Source organism: Apostichopus japonicus, chromosome 19 (genome assembly GCF_037975245.1).
Source record: "Apostichopus japonicus isolate 1M-3 chromosome 19, ASM3797524v1, whole genome shotgun sequence".
Lineage (NCBI taxonomy): Eukaryota > Metazoa > Echinodermata > Holothuroidea > Aspidochirotida > Stichopodidae > Apostichopus > Apostichopus japonicus.
Window position 1 is genome coordinate 27,289,688 of NC_092579.1, and position 25,803 is coordinate 27,315,490.

A 25,803-nucleotide genomic window follows, 5' to 3' on the forward strand; every position below is an offset into this window, starting at 1 on the left:
GCTGATTCGTTTAACAAATCTTCTCTAATTTTAATAAAGTGTGAGCAGAGTGCTAACCAGTGTTAGCAAGAGTTGACACGTGTTAACACCCACTAACAAGTAGTCCGACGCATTTTACATGTATTAGCACCTAAAGGTTGACTTGTAATCAAATGTGTGTTCAAGTGTATGTTTCAAGTAGGTGTTCAAGTGTGTTTGACTTGTGTTAATTAGCATTAACAAAGCATCACACAGATGTTAACATAGGCAATCATCACATTTGCAAGAAATGAACTAAGCACAGTCGCAACGCTCAGTTGCTAAATCGAGGTCTTTCTAATTAGGCACTCCATCTTGTTTACGAACATACCAGTAATTTTATCTTCAAACACAAGACAAATCTGTGGCATGTTTTCATAAGGTCATTAATCAAAATGGGTAATTTTCCATTATTGTAAACAATGATACTGGATTAAGAAAGTCAACAGAGATGAAAAACATTTTTTTTTGTGGAAAATTGATCTCTGTTCCCCAGTTTATTTATGGAATGTAAACATCTTTTTTACTTTCTTATTATTTATTTATTTTTTCTTACCAAGCTACATTTTTAGGGACTGCACTATTTTTTTTTCTGTCTGTTTGCAGAGTCAAGGCTGGTTTCACAATAGAGGTAATAGATTTCTAGAGAGTCCCTCTGCCGTGACAAACTTAATTAGATTGCCACAGAGTGTAAAATTTCAGTGTTTATGGGTGATTTACTCCAGAGTAAACATACTTATATATTATCCGATTAATCTTTGTAATGATGTCTATATTTACAGGGCAGGGGGGGGGGAGGAGAAGAAAAAAAAGAACATGGGGATTACTTTACAAAATGGATAGTCATATATCCAATCTCCATTGGATTGCCAACTTTTTTTTTTTTACCAGAGTATGTACTTTCTTTATCAAGCACGACAAAATGTATACTCCTTTCCTTTTCTTCGGGGATAGATTTATGACGGATGAGAAATATAGCAAAAAACGTAGAATTTCTTTATTTTAAAGCCAATTTTTGTCAGGTGACAATGACATTCAAACGCTGCTTTGGTGATTATCCTCTACAGCTCATACTCACAGTATGTGCTTGATCACAACATTCCTTTCACTGAATGTGACAGTATTGACCGGTGTATTACATTCATTCTCACAGTATGTGCAGCATTAATCCATAGGTTTTATACATGATTAATAAGTCTTTCACCAGTACCACTGCCATTCTATAGACTGTACCATTCGTTTACTCACGTATGATAGAGAGCAGTGCGACGGCGTGGTCGTTTCCGGCCAGAGAGGTCACCCGGCATTCGTAGTTTCCCGCATCGCTCTGTCTGACTGTCGTTATTTCCAAGGATCCCGTAGTCTTGAGAGATATTCTGCTGTCCGTGACGTCCACCTCTAATCCGTCGTGGAGCCAAACTATAGAGGGAGCTATTCTATTATCATGGTGCACTTCACATTCTAAGAGAGTGGTCTGTGCTAAGATCTGCTCTGTGTTAGCTGGTCTCTGTGATATGTACGTTCTCTCTGGTTGAGGAAGAAAATTGGAACGGGGGGAAAAAATAGGGAGAGAGAGATAGAGAGAAATTCACTTCATTGAACAAAGACTAAACAATTCATAATTGATATGATGACTAAGATTATATTTTCAAATAAAAGTAAACAAGGAAGGGGGGGAGGGGAGAAAGGCTGGGGGGCATGTTTGATAAAATGTTTAAATATTGTACGCTAATACTAAGACATTTCAATTGAGCAAATACAAATATCTTGCTTAATACTAACAGCTACTCTATCCAATAGACAGTTATGGACTTGAAGGAATACTAAAAAGGACATATTGTCTTTGAAAGAAGTCATTTTTAAGAAAAATGAATGTCATTTTTTTTTCCGGGGGGGGGGGCAGTTTGGCTCCCTTGCTTGCCAATAATGGCCAATCATTTTTAGAAGTATTCTTCTACTGAGAAGTATTCTTTTCTTATTACTTATTACAATTACAATTGTATTCTTTTTCTAATATTGTCGAGTGAGTATGTCACCAAAAGTTGTGCAAAGTCTTTGATCCATTTTTTTTTAGGTAGATAGGTAGCATTAACCATAATGGATGGATACCAATGGCAGCTTTTGTATGCAAATATAGACTAGAGGTCTGGGTTTAACACAGTGTAAGGTTCGAGGTCTAGACTAATTGATTAAGTTTGGTATGAAAGTAACAAACTTATTCCAGGGGTATCAAAAATCAGCAACTACAGGGAAGCAACAATAAATAAAGCATTCTGTGATTTATCCCTTTGCACTGTTGGAAATGTTACATTACACACACACACATATAATCACACACCAGCAAATACACACAAAACCAGCCCCCTTGTAGAAATGACACTCGTGACAGAGAAGGTTGGCTTACCGTAAACGTTGAGCACAGCAGTGATATTGATGGCACCCTTCGTATTCACAGCTTCACACATGAATTGACCCGAGTCGGTCGTCAAAGCGTTTTGAATCCTTAGGTTACCGGACTCAAAGACGTATCTTGCGTTCTGAGTAGAATCCTCGCTGGCGACTAGACTGCCATCTGGAATAAAATAAAATAAAACTAACATTACATCACAGAAAACAGTGGAAAATAGTGGAGACAAGTGGGAGTGGGGATGGTGATGGGGGGTGGATACAAAATGTTCAAGTGAGGACAGTTAATTCCTGGAGAAGTTAACCACCACCATGACTCAACATTCACAGACAAAAGAAGAAAACCTATTTTTATCAAGGGATTGGGGAGGCCAGGGGGAAGGGAGAGGGGGAGAAACCACAATTTTCTAGAAATTCTGTATATCAGAATGTGGGCAGGAGGGTCAACCTGGAGTGGCTACAGACATTTCACTATCCATAAAATTAGCGAGTGGAGAATGGGTTAGCTCAATCCCGCAGAAGTTGCTACATGGAGCTTTTGTTGTCAAACCACGTTGGAGCTAATGTATCAGTTCTGTCATTCGTGGCACCAGTTTGATCAGCTAAAGTAATATATCCATGGGGCCTTATCTTTCCTTTAGAAGACATAAACCAAAATTCAACGGAACTTGCAGCTAGAAAGTGAACACATGTTGAACAATCTCGAAAGTGGCAATAAGATTAACATGAAAGACATTGAGATTAAATTAACATTGAAGATTGAAAAGCACCTTGAATCCATTTTTCAACCATGGTGGTGCATAAATGCTTTAAACTGTTGAATCCCTACCTTTGTACCACTGTATCGTCGGTACAGGAGCTCCTGAGGCCTGGCATTCAAGTAGTGTGGACTCTCCTGCTAGAATCAAGGTATCGTTGGGGTATGAAGTAAATTCCGGAGCGATCTCTGGAGAAAGAATGACATGCAAGAAGGAAGATTATGTTTAAAAAAATTTACAAACTGCTAACGTTCTTTTTTGTTTGTTATACATTACATACAGTATTACAGAAATAAGTTTGATCCGTTTGACTACTGAAATTCCACTCATTTCAAGTCCTACCAGATACCCAGACATAACTGTACAAATGTCATCCCATAATTCTTCTCTGAGATCAGAAACAATCTGAATAGGCAATATATACTTTAAAAAGTGCAGTAATTGTGTGGAGACATGTAAGTGAGCAGTCCTATAATACATAGATATTGAATATTCATAAATTCATACTAACTGACCAATTACAGAACAGTTCTGCCGACGGCATGATGAGAAGAAAAGTATATGAGATTTACCACTGTGGTTGTACAGTACCATTCATTAAAAAAATATACAATGTTAAATGGTTGACAGATTTGGCAAAGCATTATAGAGTTCACATGCTTCGTCTGGGAGGATGTCACAAAAAGTCACGCTGGGTCATAAATATTCATAGACTCATGTTTACTGACCTTTCACCTCTAGTAAAGTATCTTTGATGTCTTCCCCGACTTCGTTGTGAATACGGCACTGATACATAGCACCATCTGGCTTTTCTAAATCTCTTATCTGCAAACTGCCGGTTGATAAAATCTAAAACACAAAAAATTACAAAATAGAAAGAAAATAAAATATGAAAGAAAGAAAACAATTCTCAATCATTAAATGATTGATGGCTTGGTGAATGACACAAAACGTGATTCTGGGGTAAACCTCCTCCAGAGCGGGGAGGAAAATATTCCATATTTCAAAATCGTTTTTCCAATTAGAAACATAAAGAGGTGGAGAGGAAACGTTTAGAAGTTGTTTTGAATTAATGTTTTAACCAAGTGACTCTACCTGTAAATGACAAAAGGGGTTATCAAACTTCCCATGACACATTTTGACAATTTTCATGTATCACACGCTTCTCTTTGTTGCTACTGTGTTTTACATCTTGACTTTACCTCGTAAATTCATCCTCATTTCTTTTTCATACTTTTTGGAAGCATGTTGATGTTTATTTTCACCATATACAACCTTCAGAGTTCATCTGTACTGCTTCTTATGTTATATTATGTTGTTTATAAAACTTAGCAAAAGCTTTTACAATTCATTTTGGGCACTTAAGATACATCCAATTTTATACTAGATTATTTTGATGAGGGTTTAAGAGGGTCAAACCAGAGAGATGTTATTTATAAGAAAATGCAATCTTTTCAAGAACATCACTGTCCCCTTTGTCCTCCCTCCCTCCATTCCTACCTTTCTTCCTCAATCAAGTTCATCCTCAACCCTCTTGAACCTTATTACTACTGTCAAGGCATTATGGTTTCTCTCCTCCTAAATAATGTGTACTTTTCCAGTCTTAAATACCATTAAGCAACTACATGCAAATCGTTTGAAAGGCATCACACATCTCTGAAACTGGAAACTTTAAATTAACACATCTGAGAATTAACTCAGCAAACATTCAGTACATATTACATTTGTGGTTTAAGAATCTTGGGTTGGTTGTTAGCCAACTCGGCCTTCTTTTTTAACCATTTTGGCCATATAGATTGTACAGTATAGTGAACAAGTCTCTCACAAGTTAATCTTTACTAGCAATGACCAATCTACAGTGATATTGATCAGAAAAATCATGTGCAAAAAGTCTTTAAATTATATGAAAATTAAAAAAAACACAGCAGTTACTGTGTCTTGTTTGAAGATATCTCTACCTTGCAGTTTCCCCCCCCCCCACCACCCCCCCCTCCAAACCAAATAATGCTTTTCCAAACAGTTTTTACATAAAATTTGCAAGAGTTCATAGTACTTTAGGTACTTTTGCTTCCAACATTTCCTGTAAAGCTGTTCAACAGCAGAAGGTAAGAAATACATGCACACAAATGAATTCAAATATATCATATCCATTACGGGTCACACATAAAATAAACAAAACCCCCACACACGCACCCACACACATCTGCAGAATTTCATACAATAAATAAAAATATTGATAGAACGTTCTTGTACTTTTCAGCTCTGAAACTGCAAATTAACCATAAAAGTGGTCACATGTGGCAAAAGAGCTTATTTCCATTTGAATGTGGGAACCTCTGTACATTAAGCTTGATAAACATTTCTAATTTCCGTTTCACTCGATCGTGCTTTAATACTTTGAGCAATCATGATGACCATTCATAATGTTTTATCTTTTTGGCAAAAATGTGGGAATATTTGCAAATTTGCGGAAACTTTTTCATGCGTCATGTCCTAAAAAGAAATCCCAGATAAGTCCGCAAAGACAATCTCTGTCATGTAGGTTTTGCTGCTTTTTTCCCCCTCCTGTACTGAAAGCCCTGTTCCTATTCTCTTCCCCACATCCTCTCCTCCACATCCTCTCCTCCCCCATCCTACCCCCCCTTCCCAGCACCCATCCCAATCACTCCCTCTTCCATTTGTTTTCCAATTACAAATTTGTTACTAATATTCCTTTCAAATCAAAATGAAAAGTGGAAGGACCAGAGAAATCTTTGGTTGGTTCAAATCCCGTTCTAGTAAACACATCTCTCTCTCTTTTCCACTCTGTTATGAAACCATTCAGGGAAAACATTAGTGCAGCAAGTTCTGTATAGTAATTTGTAAATGGCTTTGCATTTTGTGCCTTATAATAAAAATACATTGGTTCCTATGTACAAACAATGCCTTTATACATCTTTTGACACTTGCATAGCGACTTTAACCATTTGCGATACTTGAATAAATTCTTCCTCGCTATTTCCCGCAAATGAGAAAATGAATAATTTTTCTTGGAACTGACCTGATATCTTGGATTGTTAAGGGAGACGACATCAACTGCATTCTGGTACCACACCAGGGATGGCTGTGGGTTACCCGTCGCTTGGCACGGAATAACTATGGTGCTCCCTACCGGACTGACCGTCGTAAGATCCGGTGAAATTGTGAAGGCGGGCATCGCTGTTGACGGAATTCAATCAATTTAAAGGGAAAAAATAATTAACACCCGGGAGATGAATCTTTATCGATTTCAAAATCTTTCTTTGTCTTTCATTAAATAACTTGTTCTTTGTGCAGAATTACAATATTTACCTCCACCATTCACCACCATACTGACAACCTTTGCATGGACGGTGTGAAAAGCATCTCTAAACTTCAAAGCATTCTTAGCACCCTCTCCTCCTCTCGTTCATCCGCCCCCCTCCACTCACTCCTCCTCTCGTTCATCCGCCCCCCTCCACTCACCCTCACCTCCCCTTTTGTCCCGTATTGTTTTATTTAACTTATAGGCAAAAACGGAAGACAAAGAATGCTTTGTTCTGATCTACCGAAATGTCCCAGAGACATAGAATTTAATCCAACGATGGATCAAAGGATAATTAAAGCTAATGTATTTTCCCTGAATATATTGATTTTTTATCATACTACACTGCTACTATACCTGCAGTGGGGTTCATAGTATTTAAAATGTACACCTTTTACAGCAAATCCTCCATTTTTTTTTTCCAGTTAATCAGCTCGTTTCATTAATTAAATCAAACCTGATTTGAACCACGACTGAAACTTCTCTCGAGTTGCGTTTAATACATAGTTTAGCTTTGGAAGGTGGTCCAAGCCATTGACTGACATTGTAACATTTCACTGCCAATAGTATAATTACCTAATTTAATATTCCATCATATTTATTGTAAACATTTTGTCAAAAAATATGCTGAATGATATTGGAGCAAAAAATACACAAGATTTTTAATCTCATGACACAGCATGAAACTTTATTGCCCTGTGGTTTTCACGAGCCTGTGTAAAAGGGTTGTCAAAAATTTATGATTAGCAGTGTGACGAAGTGAAACACCAAACACTCAACGACAAAATTCTCACTTCATAGCGGAAGACTCCTGCCATCCCATCGGAAGAAGGCAGCCTTCTTAGAAGTAGTAGTAGTAGATCGAAATTGAGGAATTACAAACTTTTTTTGAGTCGCATGAAGTTGCAATAAGGATAGCCTTTGCGTTAGTTATAACAAACACAAAAAAAGTGAAGATTCAACAATCACAAAAAGGAAAAAAAAAAAAAAGAGAAAAGAAAAAAAAACGTTTCAAAAGTTAGAGCGCATGAAGGGACAGGTAGGAGGAGTTGATTAACAGTGTTAGGGCACTTCACGTCCATGACTCACACACGTGTTAGTAAATAATGGTGACAACGGAGTTGCGCTGCCAATTTCGGCATGCCGTGTTAATCACATTGAATTAAAATTGTTTACACATACCGAGGAAACTCGGAGAAAGCCAAAGTAGAAAAAATTTACAAACGATTTCGGTGACTAACCCCCGAAGACCAAAGCCTTACACGGATGAGTAATGACGGAGCAGATCCCGATTCATAGACCATTTACCGTCCGTTGCGGGTGTTCCACGCGCCTGTCCGGCCAGGAACTTGTTTACGTGACGTCCTTATGACGACATCCATCAAAAATCGTCTGCGCGCATGATTTAACAATTCTCAAATTTCAAATGTTTCAGACCAGCTCTCTCTTTTTTTATCTCCTTTGTTTTCTCACTGTTAAATACTGGAGAGAGACGACCAGGAAGCATGAGAAACTCGGACAATCTTAATTTGAACAGTGGCAAGTGTTGATTAGGGTTGACAGACTGATATATATGGTAGTATATTTTTAAGGGGTGCACCCAGAGGGGGCTAACGCAATGTCTCTACAGACTCATCTTGATTTTTCCTCTCTTAAACCTTGAACGTGTTTCCCACTGATGAATTTACGATCAACAAGTCGAGAACATGAAATTCTGATAGCTTTAACGGCATCACCTTGGCTCAAACGTTTTGAGTTGCGAGAAAGTTTCTGCTCACCTTTAACAGTTAGATATACTAATTTTATTTCATCTGATTTTAATTTATGAGTATTTTTAATTCAACTTGTGAACGTAGCAGTCCACTCACGATTTCTATGTTATCTTTCCTGCCTGTAAGACAATAACCTGATACATAGACGTTTTAATATGAATCCCCCAAAAGATTCAATTCAGTCAAACCCCCCCTACTTCCCCCAGCCATACAAAAGAAATGAACTTGTCTACCCTTGATCATTGCTCAAGCTGTATAGTGAGACTTTTAATTCTCTCCAGCATTTTGCTCTCACCAATTTTTTTTTCTCTGCATGGTCCTTGTAATTTTCTCAGCAAACCCCCCCCCCATCCTCCTACCTACCCCCAAAAGAATAAAAACGTTCCATTGATCTTTTCTTGTTGCAATAAAAATATCTTCTTTGATCTGAGAATCTGACAAAGAAAGGCGTTTAATGTGGCCCTCTTCATCATGGTTGCTAGATTCCGATGAGTTTCCCTGTCTTACAGTAATGCTACTATTTCTGGTCACTCGTATCCTTTAATTATCACCATTAATTACCACCAGCCTATCAGGATAAATTCATACATTAAAAACGTCCTATTTTCTAATGCATTGACAAGCAACAGTTGTGGCAAAATGCACTGCCTCCCCGACATAGCATAATTTGAAACCATTTGAATTTTTGGCCTCTATATCTCTCTTTGTTTTATACTGTCTGAATCTAAATATATATAATCTACTGTAATATCCAGACCTGCTTTTTTTCTCCTTTAATTAAACCTAACAACAGTTATATAAATGTTATTTCCCAACATTAGCACCACATAAACAGGGCCCTGTTTTTATTTGCTAAAAATACTCAGCCAAATGTCAATTTAAAGTTATCGCTGAAATTTCCGAGCTGCTCTTGAGAAGTATTTCTCGAAATCGTGCAACCGTCACTCAACTTCCAATTCATCAAAACCCTGGTCAGAATACGTTATCGCTTTCTAGGGACGCATATCCGTGCATGCGCCTCTTTTTTATTCGAGAGGACGTTTTTCTTTCGCGGGCTAATGAGATATCCCCAACACATCTGACATGTGACGCCCCCTGATTAACTTTCAAAATTGCCACCGATCTTTCGAATCAAATAAACGGGGAAATTGTCGGTTATTTGTCACTCTTGGATCTGTGTGTGTCTATAAACATTCATTCATTGATGTAATTTGCATAATTTGGTGATCAAGACATTAATGGAAAGAGTGTTTCTTTGGCATATATCTCTCTCTCTCGCTCTCTCTATCTCGGGTCTTATAAAACTGGAATGAGTCACATCGCGTCTGTTTCATATTAACCGGCTACTGTCTTAAACCGGAGTGAATGTTATCATTACATATAGTTATTTTACTAAGGCCTTTTTTTTTTATTCTTTTTGCTCGCCACAAATGATATAGCATCACTCCGAAAAAAAAGGAGGGAATTTCTCTTTTTGTAAGATTGATTGACACGACAGTAAAAAGATCATTGCGATAAAAAAAAACACAAGTTCAATAAACAGGAAAGAAAAGAAGAAGAATAAAGACGGTGAATATTTTTTTCCCTACGAAAAAAAACGAAAAAAATGATAGCAATTATCCAGAGAAGAGAAAAGTGTTCATTTGATTTTCAGATATAACAAACACACCACACCACACCCCTTACCTGGAACTGAAAACATTGTGAGAATATTGGGAAGTAAAATAAGATGTTATTAAAACAACGAAAGCTTTGTGTGATTTAACACAAACAGCTAGCCAAAAAAAAGAAAGAAAAAAAAGATAAAGTATACTATATAAGACTGATATTAAAGTAAAGAAGAATTTGAGAATGAATTATGTTCCATCTTACGGGCTAACCCTTGCATCAATCATACGGGTAGCAGACTTGAGTTAAGTCACTCATTTTATCCAATAAACTTTGTTTGACAGTAACGTAAATAAGTCTACCAGCCGAGTCAAACCTTTACACATCCTTGCTGCTTACTAAGCCGATCGCTAATTTTTTTTTTTCTTCTTTTTTTCCCGCTGTACGCGTATAAAATACCGACCTCACTTTCGTCTCTAAAGGATGACTGGTTAGATTGCATCATATAAAAGTCTCTCTTAGTTATTTTTTTTTTGGGGGGGGGTTTCCTTTTTTTTTTTTCTTGTCTTTTTTGAAACATGGGCTACGGTAAACATTGATTAAAGCACTAAAAAGACAGCGGGAGAAATTAACCGATCATTTTTAACGGTTGAACATTAGACTAGTCGATGGCTCCACGGATAACGGTCGGTGCATGAGAGGAGTTGACGTGACTGAAATAACAAAACCCTAATAAATATGGCTGACTGGCTGAGAAATGTCTGCTTATTCAAGCAGCAAGAGCAGAGCTTTGCCTGATATATAACTGTCAACTTCACCACAAGGGGTAGGGGGGGAGGGAGAGAGGGAGGGAGGGAGAGAGAGAGGGAGGGAGGGGGGCGTCATCGCACCGTGGATGAAACCCGAGAGAGCTACTGACAACTTTTGTGGCTCTCAGGTCATTAATTACATGGTAACCTTACACCATGAGAGAATATGGGGCATTTTAAAGCTGCCTTCTGAGTTTGGTTTTGATACAAAAAAAAATCTACGCCGTTTTGATACTAAACTCCCAGAAGCATATGCAGTCTACGTACTTAACCCGACCAGTCATGTTACATTTCAAATAGGGCAGAAGACTTTTCAAAGTTCTCAAATGCAATCTGCTTTTTTTGTTACATGTGAATATTATTAACTAGCATTTAACAAAAAGGAAATATGATTGAAGATTGAAATTTAAGAAATGACTATGCAAATGTCCGGTTTGATCGATGTGGGTTAGTTGTTTATGATGGTGACTCCACAGGTCTGGAGATAAACGGTGGAGCCAATGAAAGCAGATACTAAACTGCTCTACAGCATAGCTTTATGACAAGGGGGTGTAGAATGGCTGGATGGATGACTAGGTCGAATATCAAAGGGATCTTATCTCCATTACATTCAAATACAAAGGAGAATTTATGCCACTGGACGTGTTGCCATGGTAACTGAACATTGGATATGAACATTGGATATGTTAGCAAGGCAACTGTACTGATACATCATAGAAATGAATACCTTCAATGTTGAACAAATAGAATGGTTAAATATTTTTTCATGAAGGGAGTGGGGAGGGGGATGCTTTTTTGTTTTTGCTTTCTTTAAAAGCACATGTTGATATTGCAAGGTTTTGTGTGGGGGAGGGGGGAGGCATTTTCAGATGCCAAAATCTCAAACCATTTCAGTTTACTAGTTTTTCAATTTCAGATAATGAAGAAACAGTTGACAATTTGGAATGCTTCAGTTTTGCATGTGCAAAACTTTTATTACTAATATGTCCGGTCACTGCAACTTTTAAGGTTGACTCATGGTAAATGGGCAACAATTAGTTTATACTTGTTACTGAATATTCAATTGGTGAGAAGGTCTAGGCGGTAACTTTCATGAAACTTTTATTAACTGCTGAAACTTTGCAGAAAAAAAAGCCCCAAAAAAAGCACCTTTAAGAAAATTTATCTTTATTAGACAGATTCTGTCGGTCTTCGTATTAAGTGTGCATTGTGAATAAGAAAGCACACACAGCCTTGCTGTGTTGGACCATCTTTAGGTTTTCAGTTAAAAGAAAAAAATGTTATAATACAATCTTTATTTACGATGTACCACTTGAGTACCACTTGAGTACCCTTTACAAGTACCGCAGGGAGTAAATAAAATATTCCCTTTTGTTTCCTCTGGTGACTTGAATATGATCAAAAAAGTGTTTTGATGATATGAAAACTAACATACATGTACACAAACATTTGCAGACAGAAAATGGCAAATATGATAATCTGAGAAAAGAAATATCAAACATGAATATTCATGAGCAGGCAGCAGATTATAAGATATTCATACCACATGAGATCAGTATAATGAATGATTATATTTGAACAGCTGTCAGCTAGTGTGCAATACCTGCTATCAATGCCATGCAAACATTAGCGCATTCTTACTGTCAGAAATGCAACCCTCGTTAAAATGCATGTTCCAACACCCACAGTAAGGGCTGGTAGAGATCTACAAAAGGCCACAATGAAATGATATGAAGGGGTTGTTGGGGAGGAAGGGGTAGGCGAGGGGAGAGGGGACAGAGAAGCATATTGTCTAGAAATAGAGCAACTCATATTTCAGGGTTTATATAAATGTGGCAATTCATAACCATTGTCTCAATGAATATGGGGGGGGGGGGGGAGGTGGAAGGGTTGGTTAACAATTGATCGGGTGATAATTAGTCATTATGGATAGTTTATATAATCTGGAGTTAATTGGGCATTGTAATGAGCAAAGAATCAACCAATTGCGAGACCAAATCTTTATGCTTTACCGGGACAAAATGGTTCAGAGTTTCAGTTGATATAGAACATATTGGTCCAATGTTTTATACCTTATGTTATCTGACTGCTTCAATGTTATTTGTAAAGAGCATTTCGGGATACAAGATTGTTGAATTTCCACAAGTGACATGGAAAACTAAGGCTACAGGGTTTGGAGCACATTCTCGGAAAACCAACTTAGTAAATTATCCTTTTCTGATAGTCGGTGGAGCCTAAGGGCCATCAAAATGCAGTCCATTGGGTTTAATAGGTTTTCATAGACTAGTTAATTTATTAATGTTATTAATATTTAAATGAGCAAAAGAAGAAAATAGAAGAAGAAAGTCAGATGAAAAACCTTTTTTAGAATCCAAGAGTTAAAGGGGGATGTCTATAATGGAATGCCTGTTTTGTTTTATTTCCTCTTTAAATATTTATTTGTTTTATTTGTTATTGTTTTTTCTTGTTGGTGGGAAGGGCAGGGGAAAGGGGAAAGGATGAGGTAAAAAAAATTCTCCTTTATTGACTGATTTATTTAAACTCTGAAAAACAACAGACACAAACACAATAATGGCAACAACATAATGCCTGTAATGGAAGACAAACATTTCGAACTGATTGACAAACGAAAAAACCAAGACAAATTTTTCAATTAATATGACTCAAACAGGTTCACAAATACATCAGCACAGACATGATAGTGACATGGAGAAAGTGGACCATGAGATGACTGATGGACTGACAGAGATACAAACAGACAGACAGATCAACTAAATGACAAAGGACAACAGGAATGGTGCTTTATAGATTTGCAACCAAAGGGGTCATGTGATATTTCCCCCAGTAGAATTCAGACCATGCTGTTATATCACATGCAACTGGTGGTGTTGGTAGTAGAGATTAATGTATTGTGGGGGGAGGGGGGGGGGAAGAAGGGAGAGTAAGGCAACCAAGTGTATCAATCATCATTCCAAATTGATCCTTTATTCTCTAAAAATAAACCCAGAATGCTGTATGCACAGAGCTACCAGCCAGACGTTTATAACTACAATGAGCATCGAAGTGTGCATATATAACACATATGTCTATGTGTATGTGTGTGTGCATATATATAGATATATTTATATAAGAAAATACCAAACACTAGACACATCAGCAACTCTGTATCGAAATTTACCTCGCCCGCCACCCCCCCCCCCCGGGAAACTCAGTATTCCTGAGTCAATGGGGTCCTGTGTCAATTTTGTTTTGATCTATTTTCAATCGGAATACATGTGGATCATCCTTTTATGATGTATATATCTATATATATATATATATATTTCTATCTATATATATGTATGTATATATATATATATATATATCTATATATTTAAATATAAATATATATATATAGATATATGTATGCATACATATATACATATTTATATACACACACACACGCAGACACACAGCGTATGTGTAGTTCTATCTCTGTGGGGCTGCGCTGGTATATGATCGTCTCGTGTGGATGGTCATGCTGTGTACAAGATTCCAAAATGGAAGACTGGTTCACTCACATTAACTGGGTTTTTTCCCCTTCTTTCTGGCAATGAAATATAAGACTCAACTCTACTGTACAGGTTTATATGTCTCTGCCACCGCACCATTTTAACATGTTGGGTACCATACTACTGAGCTAATTTAATCGACGTTTTGTTTCACTATTTTGACCGTGATTTATGTGAATTAACATGCCTAGCTAGGATGACCGCTTTAAAACTTACTTGGAATGACTGCATTAATATAGTAATTCTAATAATTCACTTTTAAATTTACACTCTAAAGGAAAATCACATTAATGTAGTTTACTCTCAAGATACACATTGATAGAAAAGGATAACGTTTCCCTTTTTTTTTTCTATTGGGCATTTCTGTTGTCCGACCATGGAAGTACTTAAAAGGAATTAGATTTATAACTTGGGAGTGGAATAAATTGTCTGTCAAAGCCAAAAGAATGTCTAAAAGAAAATGTGCAGTGTAGAAGAAGTGCACAGAGAAAACAAAACAATTATCCCAAATTGCATTGTGTTGTTCATATAATGGTTACTGCAAGTGATTCTTACCCCACCTATACCCCCCCCCCCTTCCTAGCTGCTCACCCTACCCTCATGTATTACTGGTCTTTAACCCCTTTAAGTGTTACATAGAGTAAAAGTGCCTTAGCTCTAGACAACAACATACAAATCCTTTTGAGACGACAGGACACTTTACGTGAGAGAAACAAAAGGAATGCAGTTACATGCAAATTAGGTGTTCATCTGGTTTTCCTTCATTATTATCTCCTTTTGTTTTCCACAAACATTGACTTTTTCAAACTCAGGGTGCATAGATATAAATTCAAGTATATACAATTCAATAAATTTAGGCATAGAAATAGTCAAGGCAGTACAAAAAATATCGAATGTGCCAGTCTTCCAGAGTTGGATAAATTGCATAAATATGTATAAATATTGCAAAGAAAAAATAAGTTTACAAAAGTTTCCAAAAATTCAGGAGTTCCATTCATTTCTCACATTTTGGGATTCCACTAAAAAAAAGTTTTTTTAATATTTTTTTAATGTTACTCACTTGCTGAATATTCCTTCGAGTCTTGACGTGGCGGAGCAAGATTAAAATTAAGAGGATGGTGGTTACTTAGGAGAGCTCGCTGTTCCACCGCTCTGTGAAACCACCCGCTGTATATTTATCAACCACCAGTAAGTACCCCACCCCTTCTTTGAATATGCAGAATGTGTGCGGTTATTATGATGAACAGAGGAAACAAAAGCCGGTTTGTTGATATACACCCCCAAAAGGTACCACCGCTGAGCAGATACTTAAACCATTTTCAGTTCAGGGATATTATATAGGGAACATTCAATGTCCCATCCCCTCCTAATGCCCAACCCAGTGTGGCAGCCCCTCGTTCTACCGTGATTGAACATTGTTTTACCCGTTTTTTTCCTTTGGATATTGAAAGCATGTAAGCTATGACAACAATGCGCAAGTTAAAACATGACGTTTTCTATGGATATGACAGATGAAACATTCATGAACAACATACTGGTATGGAGGATGGGGACGAATTATGGGATGTTGGGGGGGAGAGGTGTTAGTGGTGGTCGCATGGGATAGGGGGATGGGTGGGGTTGGTCAGAAGAGGATGGGCATGTTAACACAATGTTCAAGTATGACAAAGCATGAAAATGACATGATGGTTACTATGGTAACATGATAACTATGGTGACATGGTATATGAATCCTGCTGATAGAATATTTCCTTTATGATCAAAAAGATAATAAAGAATGGATCAACTTTGTTTTGGATAGGTAATGTAGAGATGAAATGAAAAAAAAACAAGATAACTTTAATCCCACCCCCTTTTTTTGTGGTATTTTGTTTTGACTATTTATAGAGATGATCGGGTTTCAAGGCTTTAGCTATACTTACCTTATAAACAATAAAAAAAAAAACACTAGGAGTATTAAAAGACTATATAGTAAACAAAAATTAATCAATCTTTTTACATTTAAATCTTAAAAAGAGCAAATATTTCATCTAGCAAAAAAAAGTTCTACATTCATGCCATTATACAAATGTTTAGGTCAGCTTTCAGATATGGAAGATCTTACCCTAGCTAATACTTCATTTATAGCTAATTTTCACAATTGCGCACAAAAACTGATTTAAAGGTATCTTTGTCTTGTCAGATAAAATCCCAGAATTCCAAACCCATAAAATATCCAAGATGCAGAAGATTCATCTTATCCACAATTTACTCGGAAAATTTTCTTGTTCTTTAAATGAATCATTTTTATGCAATGAGATGTCCAGATCTTGAGAACACACATCTCTTTGATATAAAAAAAAAAAAAAACTTGAGCCACTGATGTTAGTTTCGTAGTTTCAGCATAGAAAAAAAAGGCCATTTCATCTCTGAACTTTGGTTTGAACCCGGTATGTATCCTTGATTTTCTACCCTCTAGCTCAACCCTCCCTCCCCGACACCCACCCTCCCCTCTATATGAAAGATGATGGGGGGTCACCCGGTTACTTACTAAAGTATGTCAGGTTGGCGCTAGCTGTCACCACTGCACCATTTGGTAAGCTGGCTTCACACACATAGATTCCTTGATCGGCCATGCTGGGGCTTCTGATCTGCAGTTTGAATAATTCGGACCCACCGCTACTGTAGTCTTCTCCGTTCCTCCGCCATGTGATCGCCAGGTCTGAAAAGGGTCTACGAGAGGATGAGACAAAGGACGGAGATTGTACAATCATCATTCCATCCAGCTAACATTGAATATTTGTTGCATTGTGTACATCATAGAAAGCAAACAGGGGTGTATCCAGGATTTTCTGACCCGGGGGGCGCGAATTACTATCTAAGCGGAGCGCCACCATCGGTTGGCGCGCAGCGTACAAGAAAATTTCTGGTTTTGATACCCCCTAGATCACCGGAAATGGCACTTCTCTGGCTTGAAAATGAGCAACCAGATGTACACTAAGAACCAAGTATTTCCAAATAGTTTATTTCCATCCATAACCTTTTTGAAGATTGTCAGCAGTCACAAATCACGTTCGACTCATCGCATGTCCTGTGGATCGTTGCTTTTGTAGGTGATTCTACGTCGCGGCACACAATACCTGTCAGCCCCACTTTTCAAGGTTTTCCCCATCTACATAAGACATTTCGTTGTTTACATTAGCATCCCGCGGTATACTGTGCATCTTTCACGGATCATACGGTACACGATTGCATGCGATGTAATAACTGATGCTGGCTTATATAATACTGACATTAAAGTGGTGAACGCGCGCGAAGCGTGCGAAAAATTTTTGGTTATTTTTTCGGGCAAGTCGTTACAGCCCACAAATCCAATTGTGCTCCTATGCCCGTGACTTCACACATAGACAGTTTTGAGGCTGTTCATCCTGGAACGCCATTTTCATGCTCATTGATATGATGTGATATCTGCTGTTTGCTTTACAAATTCGAGCAGGCGCGTAGCGAGGAATTTGCCAAGTGAGGAGCGAAGCCTGTAGGCAAACTATCTAAGCGTAGCGCCACCATGTGTTGGCGCGAAGCGTATACAAGAACATTTTTGACCGAAAATGCCTCCCAGATCGCTGGAAATGACACTTCCCCGGCCTTGTAAGTTGCATCTAAGCATTTTTTATTTTGAAATTACCAACGATATCATAAAAAAGTATGCTCAAGGGGGGGGGGGGCGGTCGCCCCCTTCCCGAAATGCGTCATGTTCCCCGACGACACGGTCGAGTTCGAGATCAGCCACAGTTGGTTTCATACCAGGTTTCATATACACAGGCGCGTAGCCAGGAATTTGCCAAGGGAGGGGCGAAACTGTAGATTCGGCATTGCAAACTATCTAAGCGTAGCACCACCATGATTGGCGCAAAGCTTACAAGAAAATTTTGGCTGAAAATGCCTCCCAGATCGCTGGAAATGGCACTTCCCACCTGGCGTGTAAGTTGCATCTTAGCATTTTCTCCTTTGAAAATAGTAGCGATATCATAAAAACATTAAATTTTTTTTTAAAAATATGCTCAAGGGAGGGGCGGCTGCCCCCTTTCGCCCCCCCTGTACATATACATTAGTGAGAGAGGACAAAACGGAAACGTCAAAAATGGAGTTGACGATGTTAGGGGTAGGGTTAGGCGCACGCCCCTTCCAAAATCCTTGATCAGTCACTGGCTACCCTGTGTATATAATAGGGATCAGCGCTGTAATGATGTCACTGTTCCTCTTTCTCTTCCCTGTGTCTTGGGGTTTTTCTTTTACTCCCTCCTTTTCTCTTTTTTTCTCTTTCTTCTTTTCCCTTCCTTCCTCTCCTCCTCTTTTTTCCCTTTTTTCTTCTCTTTTTTTTCTCTCCTCTTTTTCTTACCCAGGGGGCGCGCACCCCCAACGCCCCCCCCTGGATACGCGCCTGGCAAAGGACTGAGTGCTAAACTGAATGAATCATTTTTAAACCAAACTTTTGAAAATTTGGGGGCAAAAAAAAACGGTAAACAAGCTTCGCTAAAATCAACTTTAATCTTAGATTAGAGATGCAGCGAGATGAAACATATTGACCTTTTTTTATTTTTTTTTATTAAGTTCAATTTCTGGTTTGTTCAATTTATGCAATTGGTCAAATCTAGTGACATTTCATTAGTATATAGAAGGGTTATTTAAAGGAACACAGGAGTGGGAGGGAGGGGAAATCGTCAACTATAGACATTGCTTTATAGAAGTAATATGCATTATTATCATCTCTCTTAGACTAATCTGACAACAACAACAAAAAAGTCACATCTTGACATTAATTCTTGTAAACCATAAATGTATGGTTTTGGGAAAAGGCATTGTTGCTACAAAATCTCCTCAAATGAAAGAAACACACCAGGTCTAAATCCGATAAGAATAAAATTTTAATGTAGGAAGACCCCAGAACACAAGTTAATAAATCATACCATCGTTTTTGCAAACAATTTTGCAAATTTTTCTTTAATACATTAAGAGCATTGAACTGTTATTCTTGAAACTTTCTGCTGCGCTGCTTGGAAGAGATTTATGAAACATCCAATGCTTTAGTGCTTTTCTATATAACCAAACAATTATCTCCTTTTGCCAAAATAAAAAAAAATAAAAATGTGGGGAGGGAGGGAGGGGAGGGGGAGGGGGAGGGAGATGATACACTATAAATAGCTTTGAAAGAGATGTTTTGACTAGAACAACATTTGAACGGTGACTTCTTGAAAACAGGGATGATAAAAATAATAAAACTTCATAAATTAAGACACAGAAAGCCCTAAATATTTAAAAATGAAAAGAAAAACAAGTATCTTGTGAATTATAGACAATTGTACATAATCCCTTTAAAGTTCCTAGTACCTCAATCAACTAGTCACACATTCCTAATAAACACCTAGAGGAATACTAACTTGAGGTACCACCGTCAGTATAATGCCAGCTTAATTTGGACATTTTCAAATTACCCACGGGCCGTTATGACTCAGTCGTTTATCTCATACCCTGCTGATGTGACAATGGACGTGAACAACAATGAAGTCAAACTAAAACTTAATTATTCCCAAATTGTTGAAATAAAAGGAGGATAGTTTAGAAAAGGAAGCTGCAATTTGCAAGATGAAAATGGATCAGGGAGGGTTTGGGGGGGGGGGGGGGTAGTTTCTTGTTGGCTTTCTTTTCGTTATAGAGCGATGAATTTCGAGTGACGCCTTCTTCTGTGAATGATACGATGACAGTTGGGAGATGGAGGGGGGGGCAGGAGGTAAGGTGAAGGGAGAGAAGGGAGGTAGGTCTGTCTATAACATAACAAATAAGACAAAGAAAGAAAAGGGTGCCAAAAGATGTCTGATTGGTGTATTACCATTCGCCCCGAGGTGGCCGAGACGAGGACGGCCTACAATAAGAATTCATGAATCCCTTGTGCTGTGTTTTCTGTGTCGACATCACGGTTCAACAACAAAAATAACCGAGCGAGAACACGGTTCGCGCGCTCTCGCTGTCAGGGTTTTTATCGTGGGCAGTTTATTTTTTTTCCCGTCCTTAATTTTGATCTCGGTTTAGAAAGCAAAATTGTTTATGCTTAAGAAGACCTTAATCCAAGAGAAAGCAAGCAGGATACATATTTATGAAACTGGGTTGAATGGAGGGTGTGGGTGTACGTGGGTCGAGAGATGACAGATGATAGAGTAGGGACATTGGCGGACACCCCGAGGCAACCACGTACTGAGCGCAAGACAATGTCAGCGATTTTGGTGTGATTATCCATTAAATTGACATCAATTTGTGCCAAAATGTTGCATCCAATTTTTTGATCATCAAATTCACAACTTTCAGAGCTTGCAGTAAATTTGCATGTTGCTAAGGCAACCCTGTGCCAATACGAAAAGGCCATATGACATTCACACCTATATGGATACCGCGTATGCTGAGCGACTTTCTGAGGGTAAAATCATTCCTTCCCACAGAATTAGCGAGGTATGGACTGATCAATTCGGTGAAGAATATTTTTGTGTGTCCTACCTGTTTAAATGCTATGTTTGGTTTCATCTCCAAACCTCATTTCAACACTGCTACTGATTAAAATAGCGGAGTTTTCACCAATCGATTGTATTCAAGAATATTTGTGTCCCACTAAATTTGATGAACTGCTTTCATTTCGTATGCTATAATCTTATTTCATCAAATTTGCTGATGCGACTTCGGAGAATGAAGCAATGGATCATTTGAACGACTTGAGCTGAAAGTTTTAATATTCTAATAGCTTTTTGAGCCACATGGGTTTGAGTTAATTTTTTAATGATTTTCAATAGTTGGAATACCTTGTCAAAACGTAGTTCATTAAAAATAGCAAAAAGTCGACAATTTGGGAAATTCACAATTTGCGATTCTACTCGTCAGAAGTCGTGATTAATACTACAAGCATCACATAAATCTTCAGGCAACACAATCGTGAGGATTGAATGGAATTATAATTATAATTAATACTTAATGTTTATGTTAATTTGTTTTTATAAATTCAAGTAACTCAACCAAAATATGTTTTTTTTTTAACTTCACATGAACAACAGAGCAGCATCCTTGGATGACATTTCAATACCTTTTGTCCTTGACCAATTTTAAGACAATTTGAAAAACTTGAATCAGAGATCATAAAACTCTCGTTTTCCCTTTGAGTTTTGAATGGCATCTGAGGAACTGACCCTAATGGTCTGAGTACTAGACTCAACAGTACAGTTACTTTAATTGATGACCCCCCCCCACCCAGATATTTAAAGGGTCAGTTCTTCCAAATTCGTTTTATAAAACTTTTTTTTTTTTTTTTTGTATGCCTGTGCTGGGGTTTTCTATGGTTGGGCTTGCCATTGGGCATGTTGGCCCTTTAACCTGAACGTGTTATGCTACTGTATGCTATGCTATGTTATGCTATCCTATCCTATGCTATGTTATGTTTAATGTTAAATGAAACATGGTAAAGAAATATAAGCTGAACTGATAACAGTGTTTTTTTGTTTCATTAAATGTCTGACTACGACATATATATCAAAACTAATTTCGGTGCCTAAAGTCAACCTTTTAATTTTTTACACAAACTAAAGGAACGTGCCTCAGTGAAATTGAAATCTTACTTTGAAGATTATTCCTTTAAAGGGAGGTGGAGATAAAGGGTATTTCCTAGATGTCTAACTGGTCTTCAACCCAGCCATACATCATATTTGAAATATGGTCAATTAAAATTTGAAGACAAAAAAATCCCATTGAATACACAATATAATTTGCCTTCAAACTTGAGCTACAATTAACGTCTTTAAAGGGATCTTCCAGGGGGTCTAAAAAAGCTCAGTTTGTTTTCGGATTTATTCCAAGCCTCACGTACGGTTTCCCTAAACTTACACGACATCTTGACTTAATAACATGCCGAGTATGACTCCAAATATCAGACCCTTCTCAAAGCAACATCAATAATTTCTACCAGCAGACTGCTTTATATAGTACCCATCTACATTTAAAAAAAATAAAAAATAAAAAAATCTTCCGAACCCATTAAAAATTTAACAACTCCTCAGTTCTCTTCAAATTGCCCGACAAACTAACACAAATTTTGACACAGGAGAAGAAAAGAATACTCGAAAGTCTCATCAGAGCCATTAAAAATTCAAGACCGAACCACTCGCGACTCTCTGTCGTAAACATAATATGGAGCCCTCAGGTCCTCGGCGAGTAACACTACCCCTCGGCGTTTGTAATGTCCGGACTACATATTGTATAAACCTTACCATCAACTCCGTAAATGCATTTTGCCACTAAGTAAACTCTTTCCATTAGGGCTTAGCTATTTTGATATCATTTCAATTCTATAAACTGTAATTAAACCTCTCCCCGATCATCGTTTCAGAAAATGAAAAGAAAAAAAAAACACCAAACGAGACCATATGCCAGTCAGTCCGTGCATGGGGAACCTGGGGATGAATTGCCTCGTCAAGGTCGTAAATTAAGTGCATTTAAATACTTTTGTTTATGCCACATCAATAACGGGAGAGTAGAGCTAACTGTCATGGTGCTGGATCTTTGCTTCTCTCTCGCAATTATGCACACATGTTCTCCTGATGGCCGAGATGCAGCACTGGGCAGCTAAACTATTTCCTTTGGCTAAATTGTTTTTTTTTTTTAACTTCTCTCCAGTATAAAGGATGGATTTATGGTCAATATCGCACAGACGGAGCTATGTTAGTAATAAAACACGATGGACTTTCTGGTGGCCAGGTAGATGGCTCACCCAGTTACGGTTGTTGGCGATGTACATATTCGGCCATTACGAATTGACCACACGTAAGATACACGTTCTTGCAATGGGTGTGTGTTATTGCATAAGTGTTAGAAACAGTGAAGAGAAGGTAATTTGCACTCTAATACATTCATTACAGTTTTACGAGTGAGTAAAACAGTGTTATCAGATTCTTATAGAATATAGAGAGGGTATAACATGGGTTTTAACCCTGTTACAATAATAAGAGTGAGTTACATTACAACAACAATGTTACAGTATTAACAGTGTGTTACAATACAAAAACAATGTTACAGAATTAACATTGTTACATGAATTACTTACAATGTTACAGTGTTAAGAGTGTTACATTAATTACTAACAATGTTACAGTGTTAAGAGTGTTACATGAATTACTAACAATGTTACAGTATTAAGAGTGTTACATGAATTACTAACAATGTTACAGTATTAAGAGTGTTACATGAATTACTAACAATGTTACAGTATTAAGAGTGTTACATTAATTACTAACAATGTTACAGTATTAGGCGTGTGTTATATTAAATACTAACAATGTTACAGTATTTAAGAGAGTTTTTAGTATAGTAATAACACTGTGATACTTTAGAGGATATTACAATGTTAGCACTGTTAAATTATTAACGGGGAGGGGGGTTAAGGGGAAGGCGGAGGGGAAAGGGAAAGGCACTGTTCTCTCCTAATCTCCAACAAAGCAAAAGTAAGCCAAAGAATTAGGCACCAAACTTTATAGCACCAAAAAGGCCTTTTTTACAAAAAATCATAATCTTTTCTGTGTACTTCTCAGGAATCAAGTGAATAAAGGTATCAACATTCTCAAGCAGACAGTTTAGTTAGCATTGCAATGAGAAAGAATACCTCATTTCCTCCCTTCCCCCTCCTCCCCCTTCTCTTCTCCTTCCCTCCCATCTATAATGAATTTTAACCCTGCTGAAAACTCAAAATAAAAAGCAAGGATTATTCCTACGAATTACATCATAATGTAGTGTTATGTATTCCTCTGAGAATGGAGAGAGGAAGTGTTTTTTTTTTCAAAACAGCACGAAAGGCTTGCTCTGCTTCCATTAGCAAACCCAGAATTTCTACTATTGGACGGTTTTGCAGAGTGCACAGAAGTATTCTGTCGACCAATCAAATTACTAAACCTTCTCGAGCTGACCTTCCCATCCATCTCCCTTCACACCCAACCCCCAACCTAAACCCTTCCCCCTACTGACACCCTGTCTCTTTTCCATGACTAATAAACTTCTTGTTCCCCTCCTCTAACACCCCCCCACCTTCCCACCTACCCACAAAACGTTTTGGCATTTCCTTTTCTAGTGTACTACTCTTGCACTCATGGTCAACACTCAACACTCATGGTCATTGTTGCGTTGTTTAAGCTAGGCTGACTTCACAACGCTACCCTTCCACATGACATCTCCTGTTAAGATAGCACAACTAAACTGCACACGATCTTCACCTGAGTGTACGACACCCATTAATCAAATACCTATCATAAACGCTCTGATAATTCCACATTTGCAGAGTTCATCGTTGCAACAATTTTTTACCCAATTAGTAATGTTTCCGAGGAAAGATGACACTATCCTACCTCTATGGAAAGTAATATGTGTCGTTCCAACATCTATCAAGTTCCTAATTTTAATGCCAATTCTTTCCATTAAACCCAAAGTGGATCATGACGGCTGTATCTTTGCTCAAAACCATCCGTCCCCTCAAACCAATCTTAACCAATCTTAACCAACTACATCTACGGGTAAACTCTGATGATCGAGAAAAATAGCAAATTTCCTTTGCAATTATATCGGATATTAAAAAGCCACCAAGCTATCGTTCGCTAATGATACTTTTTGCTCATCTTTTGTCGAAATATATATGTATGTATATATATATATATATACAGCGAGGATACAATGATCAGACAGAGCTTGTTGGTATTTTTTCTTCTTATTTTTTTTTTTTTTTTTTTTTGGGGTACAGTTAACTGATTCTGAGATGGCTGGAGGCTAGCTGCATCAACACCAACTGGATTCTACATCATTCATAAACAATTTGATTAAAAACCACTCCTGACACAAGAGGAAAGATCAAGAAGGGGGGGGGGGGGGAGAGAATTGGTAAGGAGAATCACAATGCGAATACAGCTTTTACAAGTGGACATGCATTTAAAAATTAAGAACAATTGGGTTAAGTATGATGATTGATAGCAGTTCTGCTTGATCCTCCATTGATCTTTTGGTTTTCTTGTATTCCCCGTTTGCCCTTTGCTATGGCATACACCGAGCAACCGGTGATCTGGGTTAAGCAGAGACTTAATATGAATGCCATGTAGAACACAGGTGAGTGAATTTTGTCTGGAAAAGTACAAACTGTCATCTTAAAAAACAGAGAGAACTATTTAATGGCCAAAAAAAAGAAAGAAAAAAAGTAGAGAGATCCTTGTTTTCAATGGTCACCGAAAATGATTCACGATTCTCAAGTGTCACAATTCTCTTGCGAAAGTGACATCCGATAAAAAAAGAGGGGGAGTCTATTAAAAGAAAAAGCAGTATTATACAACAGACAGAGAGAATTAGAAGATCACCTGTCGAGCATAAAAGAGGGTAGATTTTAAAAAGCACGATAGGCTTGGGTGGCGATAAAGTTTTGGAAGTCGTGTACCTGTGGGGCCCTAGGGGTTCATCTCTGAGAAGAACAAAAACAAAAGTAAACATGGTCCCTTCACATAGCAGTAAGGATTATAAAAA

At 37.7% G+C, this 25,803-nt stretch overlaps 1 protein-coding gene across 6 annotated transcripts in view; it reads right to left on the reverse strand.

The window, feature by feature from the left end:
• Positions 1-25,803, reverse strand: part of LOC139959431 (protein sidekick-1-like) — a 170,445-nt gene that overhangs the window by 35,310 nt on the left and 109,332 nt on the right. For all 6 annotated transcript variants that reach the window (XM_071957039.1, XM_071957043.1, XM_071957041.1 and 3 more), the window contains exons 7-12: positions 16,775-16,956; positions 6,223-6,380; positions 3,911-4,031; positions 3,254-3,370; positions 2,423-2,590; positions 1,267-1,545 (exon numbers count right to left, since the gene is read on the reverse strand). In XM_071957039.1, coding sequence (XP_071813140.1) covers positions 1,267-1,545; positions 2,423-2,590; positions 3,254-3,370; positions 3,911-4,031; positions 6,223-6,380; positions 16,775-16,956 — 1,025 coding nt within the window. The remainder of the gene's footprint in view (positions 1-1,266; positions 1,546-2,422; positions 2,591-3,253; positions 3,371-3,910; positions 4,032-6,222; positions 6,381-16,774; positions 16,957-25,803) is intronic.